Source organism: Schistocerca piceifrons, chromosome 3, assembly GCF_021461385.2.
Source record: "Schistocerca piceifrons isolate TAMUIC-IGC-003096 chromosome 3, iqSchPice1.1, whole genome shotgun sequence".
Lineage (NCBI taxonomy): Eukaryota > Metazoa > Arthropoda > Insecta > Orthoptera > Acrididae > Schistocerca > Schistocerca piceifrons.
This window is the reverse complement of record NC_060140.1, coordinates 327,671,271-327,683,536: the sequence shown is the minus strand read 5'-3', so window position 1 is coordinate 327,683,536 and position 12,266 is coordinate 327,671,271. Positions and strand designations below refer to the sequence as shown.

At 39.0% G+C, this 12,266-nt stretch overlaps 1 protein-coding gene across 1 annotated transcript in view; it reads right to left on the bottom strand.

The window, feature by feature from the left end:
- Positions 1-2,886: 2,886 nt before the first annotated feature.
- The window catches only part of LOC124790142 (COP9 signalosome complex subunit 3), a 124,951-nt gene continuing 115,571 nt past the window's right edge, over positions 2,887-12,266 (bottom strand). Inside the window, exon 8 of the mRNA XM_047257728.1 lies at positions 2,887-3,132. Coding sequence (XP_047113684.1) covers positions 2,977-3,132 — 156 coding nt within the window. The 3' untranslated portion in view covers positions 2,887-2,976. The remainder of the gene's footprint in view (positions 3,133-12,266) is intronic.

The following is a 12,266-nucleotide window of genomic DNA, read 5'->3' as shown; positions in this document are numbered from 1 at the left end:
CCTACACTGGCCGTACACCACTGGTGATAGTCGAGGGGACACTGAAAAGTGCACGGTACATCCAAACTGTCATCGAACCCATCGTTCTACCATTCCTAGACCGGCAAGGGAACTTGCTGTTCCAACAGGACAATGCACGTCCGCATGTATCCCGTGCCACCCAACGTGCTCTAGGAGGTGTAAGTCAACTACCCTGGCCAGCAAGATCTCCGGATCTGTCCCCCATTGAGCATGTTTGGGACTGGATGAAGTGTCGTCTCACACGGTCTGCACGTCCAGCATGAACGCTGGTCCAACTGAGGCGCCAGGTGGAAATGGCATGGCAAGCCGTTCCACAGGACTACATCCAGCATCTCTACGATCGTCTCCATGGGAGAATAGCAGCCTGCATTGCTGCGAAAGGTGGATATACACTGTACTAGTGCCGACATTGTGCATGCTCTGTTGCCTGTGTCTATGTGCCTGTGGTTCTGTCAGTGTGATCATGTGATGTATCTGACCCCAGGAATGTGTCAATAAAGTTTCCCCTTCCTGGGACAATGAATTCACGGTGTTCTTATTTCAATTTCCAGGAGTGTATTTTCCCTGAGACATACGAATCTCAACTTTATCTTCAATAATGATAGAAGCTGAAGAAATTAATTAAAATTTGTGGCATGGCTGGCACTTGACCTTGGGTCTTCTGCTTACTAAATAGGTGTGCTAACCATTACATCACCGTAGCAGTATAGCTAACACAACTGCATGAACTCCCTAACACCAACCAGATGCCCACCGCACAGGCCCATATGCAGCAACTTTTGCTAAATATTCAATTATGAGCCTCTTGGTTCATTTGTATGGTTAGTTGCTCAACAGTTCTATGTCTTCAGCCTATTTTCACTTTCTTAAATCATCAGTGTTGCCCAGGCTCTACAGCACTGAAATAGCATCCCAGCTTTGTAATGGGTGAACACATTGTTAGTGAGGGCATTGGACTACAATAGTCCATAAAGCTGTGTTAACCATACTGCTGCAATGGAGTCATGTGTAGCATATCTGCCTAGTAAGCAGGAGACCCAAGTTAAGAGTCCCAGCCGTGGCACAAATTTTAACTCATTTCTTCAGCTTCTATCATTATCGAAGATAGAGTTGAGACTCACTTGTCTCAAGAAAAATATAATTCCATCAGATCAATAGAGCATCAACACCTGAGAAACAGGAAGGATTTCTCCAGTACACACAAACTTCGATGCTATTCCAATGCAGGAGAGCCTTGACAATACATATGATTTAAGATGGGGAAAATGGGCTGAAGACATGGAGCAGTTGAGCAACTGAGCACCCAGATGAACCAAGGGGCTACCAACAATAAATGTTCAGCAAAAGTTCCTGTGTATGTGCCTGTACAGTGGGCTCCTGGTTCATATACCCATGCCAGTTATTGCTCATCAGTGACAAAGGCTGGAATTTGCCTGCCAGTACCGCAACTGGACATCCACTGACTAGCGACAAGCGGCCTTTTCAGCCAAATCCAGTTTTATGCTCCCTCGGACAGATGGCTGCTGGTGTGTAGGGTGTGAAACATCTGAATGCAAACACCCTGCAATCACACGAGAGCTTTATGGTCTGGGGAATGTTTTCCTAGCAAACCCTGCATGATCTCGTCATTCTGGAAGGCACAATGGATCAACACAGGTCTGCATCTGTCCTTGGTAACCATGTCTACCCCTACACACAGTTTGTTTTTCCTTGGGACAATGGCATCTACCAGCAGGACAACACAACATGTCACACAGCTTGCAGTGCACAGGGACAAGTGTTCCCCAAGCAACCATTATACCCTGAATTTAAAGCCAATCTAGAATTTGTGGGACCACCTGGACTGGACTGTTCATGCCGTGGATTCCCACCTGAGAAACCTAGCACAGCTGATCATGACACTGGCGTTTGCATGGCTATCCCTGTCAGTATCTCAGAATCTCATTCACTCTCTTCCTCAATGTCCTGCAGTGCAAAAGGCTGTTTTTCAGCATTTTGACAGGTGGTCACATTAATGTGACTGGACAGTGCATTATGATAATGGCAATTCCTGGATAGGAACAACAAACTAAACAGAGGAAAGGAATGTCATTTTTACCATGTTGATGAAAACATCAAAAATTGTCCTATTTTAATTTTCTGATGTTATATGGCATCATCAATGGCAATTCTTCACTGAGGCAGAAAGGGTTTGTTGAATAGAAGTTCATAATAACAATAATTTGCTATGTTTGCTACATCCCCTTCAGAACACCTTGTAGATAGCTCTATTAACAGTTGGACTTTCTGACAGCAACTTAACAACACATTTACTTCCTTATGAAGTTTGGTGTCAACATCCAATGCAATTTGAAAACTGTAGCAAAGGGAAAAAAAACTTTAGAAGGAGAAATGACTTACATTACCAATCACTCATCTTTAGTGTTGCAAAAGAAGTTGGATGTTGAGCAATAAAAATGTTTGCCCATATACCCAGCAATGTCAAAGAGTCTAGCAGATAGTATAATTAACTTAAAAAACAAACTGATACATCTGCTTGACAATTTCCATGCACGCATACCTCTGCGAGTGTGTTATGTAAGAGAGAATCGTAAATGGTCATGCATGCTGCCATATATTTCACTGAAGAAGTGTATTATAATTGTAAACTGAATCATTGCACATCATGATGAGAGATCATAATTATGATCCATGAAATGAACCAAGTAATTACAATATATCTTGGGAACATGCTCTTTAGATCATTATGTCTCTAATTCAAAATAGATGCTCTTACACTTAATGACCATCTGCATAAAATAAAAACTATGTGCTTTTATAATTTCATTCTGAAATAAATGGTATTCCAAATAATTAGAAAGTATATTTGTTCAGTATTGTTTATTAATACATACATAAAATAAGAGTGTAGGCGAAACATTCTATCACAGAAAAATATTTAAGACACGTGAGTGTTCACATAGAATAAGTCGTAATTTTAGACGCAGGTGTTGTTGCAGGTGGTAAATCATCATCTTGGGCTCCACAAGACTTCTTCACAAATACTGGGTTAACCATAATTTCCTCCTCCATTGTCTGCATTTTTCGATCCAAGTCAGTGCAAACAGCCATCTGTTAGATAAAGCAGAATTTGTGTTATATTATTAAGAATGAAAATAACAGTGTCCCACAAATTCAATTACCTGGGCTAAGTACAGTACCACTTTAAATGAAAACAATGAAAAAGCCAATCACAATGAACATATTGAGCACTGTTGCTGTAGAATAAAATATCTGATAAACTGACTAATCAAACAGGAAATAATTTTTAAAAGGATAGCACTTTTTCATTTCATTGTCAACACTGTAACAGTGGCCAGAAATTTTTGCAGCAATGTGCTGATGCACCTCACACTACACATCACAATGTATATTCACTGTCGAGTCTGATGCTGGATCAGCAGTAATTAAGCTCATCACTTGCATCTCAAATGACACCGTACCTCCACAAAGTTATATAAGTCTCAGTTTTTGTTTTATTGTTTACAACGAAATGTAAACAGAACAACAACACATGTTCTGGAGTATAAATGTACTTGTGGATATTTCATGCCTTCTGATTTTTTTGCATTACACTACATATATGTTGGCAAGCGTTACAACCAAGGCTCAACATCTTGCCCGTTCATTAAATAAATTCAAGTGATAAGGTTAATGAAGACCTCCATAACATATCAAAATAATAGTAGTAGAAAGACAACTGGAAAGTTGGGACATAAGTTTCCAATCAAGTTTCTTCATCTCATGTCATACTGATTTCATTAGACTGCAAATCAATGCCATTTATGTAGCAACACATACTGTGTTCACTAGCATCAACATGCAAACTCCGTTTTATGTGGGCACAAAAAAGTGACAAAACATTCTTTCTTCTGATCACTGTTTCTTACTTACTCCATCAGACAAATACATATGTTCCCAACTAGATTATTGCAATGGTCACAGGAGCTTTTCAGTACACCACAACAATTTAATGTTGTCACCAAGTGGTAAGCATCCCTAACAGTTCAATGACTATGCAAGCTTAGGACATAAACAACTGAGTATTGTATATGTGAAAAACATATGCACATCCTAATTTTAAGGAGAGAAAAAAAAGAAATACTGGTTTTAATTTGTGTTTTATTTACAAAAAAATTATTCTAATATAATAATTCTATTCACCACCACCAATAACTGAAGAATCATTGTTGTCATTGTCATCTTCCCATAGAGAATCGTCCTCGGTTCTGTTCAGTAAATTTGTGAGATCAGATTTTTTTAAGGATTGTTCCACTAGTGGTAGCGGAATGGAGTCCCGTGCACATTCTACCCAATCACAAATCTGGGACAAATCCGACCACTTAACTTTTCTACTCAGTGTGAACTAGGGGTTTCCACTGGCTATCCGTAGTGTATATTGCTGAATAAGTGCAGCTCTGAAAGGCTGATTATACACATATAGAGTGGTTGTAGGATGGATGTTAGGCCTCCAGGGATAATGACCGAGTCAGTTTTTCATTTTAGTGACTTGTTTTGCACTTCCTCTGTTGTATGTCTGCAGAATTTGTCCAGGACCAACATGTCATGTAAAGTCAGCAAGGCACCTGGGCAATGTTACCAAACATACACCACAGTCAAACAAAATGTCATTGTACATCCATCCTCTCAAATTAGTTATGTACATGTGGACAAGAAAAAAATTTCCCGGGTTTTTCCCAGTTAAGAGTAAACTTTTTCCTGGGTGAAAATGCACTATACCACAGTTTGAAAGATACTATACCCCTGGTGGAAGTACATTTTATACGTTAAGTGACAATACACTTTCCCTTGGAGCTGTAAAGCTTACCAATCCTTTTTATGGTAAAGATTTTATACACCAGCATAGAACTTCCTGACACTTTAGGAAATGAAACCCAGCAAAAAGCAACATGTTTCAGAAAGATCTCTGATGCACATCAACATGTACACTTCAAATTTTTGTGTTACAAAAGTATAAATACGAATTCCACCAAATACAGCACGGTAGCTTCTGAAACACTGAAACTGAGATCATGATGCGCTTTCATCAGCCAATCATAGCTCTTGTCACATTATCTCACCAGCCAATGACAGCAAATATTCGCAGCATAGGACACTTGATGTAGTTAGCCAAAAGCTACATTACTGCAGAGCATTGCGAACACACAAATAGGAAAAGTTATTGGTTGAAATTAATATACGTACAGTATAGCTACAAGAAAAGTTAAACTTTCACATGTAATATTGCTTGTTTAAAATCTTTAGTTGCTTTTTTTCTGAGGGTGTGGTTAGGCAGTACCTAAGAGCACAGTTTAAATTGCTGCAAGTGAAACCACCATTCACAATACTTTCCTGCAACTGTTAAGAAAAGAAACAGTTGTGACGTCACACTCATTGAAAGCAGTTAATTGTTAAAAGTATTGTACAGTCCATATTCTAAAGCCTTTGACATATTTTTGGTGTTGGTAGACGCTTGTGTCTGCACTGTGTTTTATTCTTGTAAATGACACATTTTATTTGCAGCTAAAGTTTTATTTTGGTGTTATTCTCTTCTTTATGTTTTACTGGTGCAGTATTATTCTGCAGTGGTGGACTAAAATTAAATTCTTTGTTACAGTATCACAGTTCTTACCAGTCAAAATTACAAAAATTTGACTTACAAAAATGTAAATGAAAACTAAAACACTGAACAATTCCCAGAATTCTAAAAACTTTTTGGGTTTTTCCAAAAGAGAAAATTCCATTTTTTGTGGACTTCTCAGTTGTCCTGGGGCATATACACTATGAATATGCCTTTTACTGATATTTTCAGAATAGTTTTCCTTTTAAAAATCACATGAGATGGTAGCTTTTGTCCATGGCATGGTACATGTTTGCTCCTCATTGTCACTAGTTCGTATCATGACACTGGATTTCCCTTTCCCGTTCATTGTGTTGTCAAGCGGCATCTCAAATTAGACTCACATTTGATCCACGTCACTAATTTGCAATAATACACAGCAATGTTTGTGGCACAAATTTATCACATAGCAGTGAAAATTCACTACTTTTTCCTCATAGTTGCCAGGAAGCCATTGAGCAATGGTAGTTTTCCTATGGAATCTAATCCATTTCGATTGAAAAATCTTGATAGCCAGCCCCAGCTAGCTTTGAAACCATTGCTGCCTAGTTCTTTGGAACATTTCATTAGTCACTGTGCATCCGTATTGTTGCTTCTTATCTACATGAATGCAGAGCCTTTTTTGAGGTCTGGATGCTTAGCTTTTTGTCTGCAAAATGCCTGGTGATTACTGCTCGCTTCTTGAAGCCATGTTTTGTTTTTTTGCCAATCATGCATACAACCCTCACTCACATTGTACTTTCTTCCCATAGCACAGTTCCTAACATTCTCGGCTTCTTCAATAATTTTAAGTTTTTCTCGAGTGCAAGTGATAATTAGAACTTGTAGCCATAATTAACAAGTTAACACTTAATCATTCCCATCTAATATGTTACTGACACATCACAGACTAGAAACAAATACCCCGATTTTCAGCTGGTGTGCACACAGAAGTACAAGTTAACTGATATTCATCATACTAATTTGCCATAACAGTTACAGATGAATATTTCAGAATATCCGAAAATGTTTCACTTGCAGTTTCAGATCTGTTACTCCATTAAAGAGGAGGACAAAAAGTTGATTGCCTGTCTGCATAATTTTTGTTTCTCTAAAGCTTAAAAATTCAGGATCCATTACTTCAAATTATCATATTCTTGCTTATCATTTATTTCACATATCAACATAATTCAATCACAACAGCTGAACATTTATACCTCCTGTGACAAGGAATATTATCACTATCATAGAATCTTCAAATAAATAAATTACATGTTAATACAGTGGTCAAAATACATGTTGCATATTGCCAAAAATTTAATACTGAATGTTGTTATCCAGAAATATGTTATGATATCAATACATTGGGCTGTTTTGTTCCTACTGTGAGGAGGCAGTATGTGCAGTCTTGGCAACCGTGTCACCTGTAAACATTGCAGTGCTTATGCTGTGTGTCATTAAGAGAGATTTGTTGTTTCAATATGGTTCAGACAACAATAACATACAATCAGGGGCTCCGCATGGCCACTCTAATGTAACAGGTAGGAGAGAGAGGTGGATGTCATGGCGAATGTCACTGTGTTTCAAAGTGATGTTTCTATAATCTGGAAAAAATTTCTAGCGACAGGATCTGCTGAGGATTGTCACAAATTGGCTGCTGAAGAAAAACAACAAGTTTGTAGGAACAATATATGTGTATAACAGCAACACAATGCTGCATGTCCAAGGCAGCAATTCTAAACAGCTAAAGGACGGCAGGTGTCAACAGAAACTATATTGTTTTGGGGTGGAATCATGATGGCCACAGGACACCCCATGTGCCAATACATAGGAAGATGACTGGTGTGAAGTGTCAGGACAGCTTTCTTGCACACACTGTGGCTCCATCTGGTGAACATATTGGAGCAGGTTTCACACTAAAGGATGACAATGCACACCTGCTTTGTCACAATCTTGTCAATGCCTACCTATGAGAGCATAAAATCATTCGGATGGAATGGCCTCCATATTCTCCAGATGTAACTGCACTGAGAATGTACTGGTCTTGTTACAATGAGCAGTTTGCAACTGTCCTGTTCCACCAGAGACAGGGCATCATTGAGCCCACTGTGGAGGAATGGGACAATATCCTGTACCTGGACAATTTGATAAGGAGTATGTCAATCCACATTCAAAAGTACGATATTGTTCTGGTGTAAAGTAAAGAACCGGCACGCCGGTCAGGAACGTTACAACAGAGAGGGCTGTGAAGATGTTAGCCAACTGCATGCGAACTGACCCCTCTCTATGACGACAACCCGATGACAGCACCCTTGACATGAAGAGGATGTTACTGCTGTGCTGCCTGGCCGTGGTCCAGTTGAAGACTAGCAGTTCTATGACTTCCACATCGGCATCAAGAATAGGCACTTGTATGGCAGCGACTTAGGAACTGTATTACTTCTCTTGTTTCACAAACTGTATATACTGAAGAGTCTGCTTATGTTGCATGTTGCCCTTTGCTTGCGAAACATTATTGTAAATTTCTCAAAGTTAGGTAATGTCATTTATTTTCTGTAAATAAAATCCATTAATACGATTTGCTTGGATTGTTGTCTAGCGACATGAGAAAGCAGGTTTCCTAGGCACCCCATATTCTACAAGTAGGCAGGATACAACACTGCAGTCCAGAATAGATTTTCATTTTGTTATTCCATTATACAACCGATGTTTGTCCAAATTCGCAACTGCAAATACATTTCATGTATGACATTCAAAAGTGTCTCCAATTATGAGGAAGGCCAACTGGTTCATAAACAATGTGTTATGTAAGATGACAGGGAGAAGAAACTGTACTGTTCGCGGCGGGATCTTTTGTAAGATTTTGTTTTTTTGACTGCGTTTATCAAGTGGAAATGTGCTTATATTTTTTATGTTTGTTTTCTTATGACTTTACCTGAGCGAACAAACTCAGTTTTGTTTCCTATTATGACTAGTATTGACAATAAAGCAATATGTAACATTTATTTTGACCACTATATGATTCTGCACAAAGCAATATAAAGCCTCTAATGATTTTTGTGTGTCTATGTTCTTTATTTTGAAACAACATGTCTGATGGAATATATCTAGCATATCTGTATCAAATAATACATGGAGCATTTTTTCAATGATAGATTTTTTCCTGTACTTGTTGTGAATACACCATCATCATCTAACACTACAGCAGCAAATCTGTACTCCACAAGCCACTATACAGTCTGTGAGAGAAAATACACAGTGTACCAATATTTTACTTCCAAGATACTTGACTCAAGGATTGTGCATGAAAGAACAACTATTGATAAATTTCCATGTAAATTTCTCTAATTTTTTCCCTCACTGTCATCACATAAGATGCGTAAGAGTGGAAATAAAGGCTGTGTCCACATATTTTGGACTGCATATATTCTGAATTTTAAGAGTAAGCTTTCCATTATGCATGTAGCATTTCACTCTATTTTGTTGATTCCACTAAGGAAATGTCCCAAACAGATGTACAGGGTGCGGCGGCGTTCATAGTAGGATATTAAAAACACACCAACAGGCAGTAACTGTAATTTATTTATTACCTCTTATTTCAATTAATAGTTAAAGGTATGCCATTTACTAATGCATAAGTCATTGTCCATTGCATGGATTAATTTTTGAATTTGACTCCTGTCAAATGATGCCCCATCTAGGTGGTGTTAGAAGCTTTCCATAACTCGGCATACTGTATTCCCTGGGACATTGCTGACGGCAGTTCTGATGTGATCCTTCAACTCAGGAATGGTGGCACAAAGTGTTCGGAACACTTCTTGCTTCAGGTAGCACCAAAGGAGAAAGTCTGCACATGAAAGGTCAGATGAGCAAAGCGGCCCGGATATGTCACCAAAACGGGAAATTACTCTACCGGGGAATGTATGTCGCAAGAAATCCATGCAAATGCTGGCTGTAAGCAAAGTCGCTCTGTCTTTTTGAAGCCATAATTGTTCCACATCCACATCGACCATACCTAATTGGGGAAGAACTAAGTCTTGTAGCATCCTTAGGTAACATTCACTGGTGACAGTTACAGCCATGCCGCTGTCATCCTCAAAGAAGTAAGGGCCAATAATTGCAAAGGAAGTAATTCCACAAAACACTGTGACACGAGAACTGTGCAAGGGCTTGATGTGCAGTTCATGCGGGTTTAAATCACTCCAATAACACATATTCTGTTTATTCACTGAACCACATAACTCAAAATGAGCTTCATCTGCCATCACGATGGTGGCGAAGGAGATCACGCATGGTTGAGCAGAAAGTTTCGTTAAAAAAAACCAATCACGAGGCCTAATTTCCTGAAAAATCTACAGCTTATATGGGTGAAAATAGAGATCTTCGTGCAATATTCTCCTGAATGAGCGATCGGACATATGCACAGTTTGCGCATGATGACGAGCAGATCTTTTTGGGCTACACAATAGTGCAGCACGAACGTTTTCCACAGCTTCTGGTGTCTGCACAGTTCTTTCACTTCTTCCCGGTTTGCCACTCCAAACAGAACCTGTTGTTCGAAACACACGTATCCACTTCACAATGGTCCATCCATCTGGAACTTTCCCATGACATCCCAAGTTGAAATGTTGCCGACATAGCCACTGGGTAGCAATAACAGAGTTGTTATTCTTGAAATAACTTTCAACAGCAAAGACGCGATGCTGCGCTCTCCACCGCTCCATATCACTGTCACACTCGAAATGGCAGCTCATTAGTACACGAATGCGGCACGAGCTGGCGCGCATTCCTGCAGTATGTCATTGTACTATGTAAGTCAAATTACGCTATGAATGCTGCTGCACCCTGTACAACACTCAAGAATCAATTAGACAAAGGCTTTGCAAGCAATGCAATTAATGAATCAATTATATTTTCTCAGGATTCTTCCAATGAACACCAGACAAGAATCAAACTGTCTTCCTTACAACTAGATTTGTGTAGCCAGTACACCTCGAATTACTGCAAATGGGTAGTCTGCAGCATTTGACAGTTGTGACTGATTCCAGTGATTAGCTGCTCCTCACTAATTGCATAGGCAAATAATATCATGTCTTTTTGTCTTTTTATGTTCGTTACATTACATTCCTTTATATCGAGTGTCAGCTGCCTGTATTTGTGCAAAGTGTTGATCATGTACATATCTTCTTGTGTTTCATAACAATTTTGTAATTATACAACCTGCCATATATAACTGTGTTGCCTTTTCAGAGAGCTACTACCAGTATTTATCATTGTCCTACTACACTTATTTGGTATGCAACAAAAGACAATTTACTTTTGATGATACCTACCAATTGAGAATCAACAGTTAATTTTGTTTGTTAAGAAATCTTCAATCCAATGACTATTCTACCTGATAATGTTGTAAGAAAACATTTTGTTTCCAAAACAGCAGAACACTATTGAATTGAAGACTTTCCGGAAATTAAGAAACATGAATCACCTTGCACTCCACCCTCTACAGTCTTCTGGGTTCTAGATGGAAGGTGTTCGTACAATCTATACTGATTCTTACAGAAAAGATTTCTAAACGTAGTCATAATTTACATAACACATGTGCCATACTCTCGCAATTCCACCACAGTAATACTAGTGTGTCATTGTACACACCCGTATTCCAACTTGTCTTAAAAACTGGAATACTCCACCTCTACTACATATTATGCACACTGCAACAAATGATGCCTGTCATCTGGGCTGCAAGGTCATAACTGGACCATTCAAGTGGCTATCAGAGGAGGTTGAAAAGAGCAGCCACACTCAAAGGGCTTCAACAAAGCTCACAATCTGCAGCACTGTCCCCTTGTTTTGAGAAAAGTGGAAGGCCTGAATCAGATACTTGGTACGGTTTAGTGACATGTTAGGCTGCTATTTCCTAGACTTGTGCCATAGGGTTGAGAATTTAAGGTCCCCCCCCTAAAAGGGTCAGGCAGGCACTACACATCACAGGCTGCTACTCCGGTAGTTGAATTTTTTTTGATTTAGCAACTCTTCATCCGTAGCAACAGGAGACCCTGAAGTATCAATGTAAGATCCAAAAAATGTCTCCCACAGGTGAGTGTATTAAAATTCCATTGATCAATTGCTGAACATTCACGATGAAGTGTCTGAGTTTGAAGCACACCTATAAAGCAGTGGAGCCCACATTATACTGGGTACAGAAAGCTGGTTAAAACCCAAAAGTGATAGCAGAAAGGTTTTTGGTGATAACTTAAATGTATATCCATAGGATAGGCTAATGTGATACAGAAGTGGTGTATTTGACATAGTAGACAAGAAATTCAAATCCAGTGAGATAGGGACTGAAGCTGTATGTGACACTGTTTGCACAAGACTCAGTATCAAGGGCGGGAACAAACCTATAACTGGATCTTTTGACTCAGTGTAAGACTGGCCCCAATAAGTAACTGAAAACTTTAGAGAAAACCTCATCTTACTGGTACACACATCCCCTAATATTTATACTGTCATCAGAGGAGACTTTAATTATTCAATGATCAATTGGTATAATTACAGTTTTGTAACTGATGAGTGTGTCTTCTCTGAAAAGTATCAAGAACAGGAA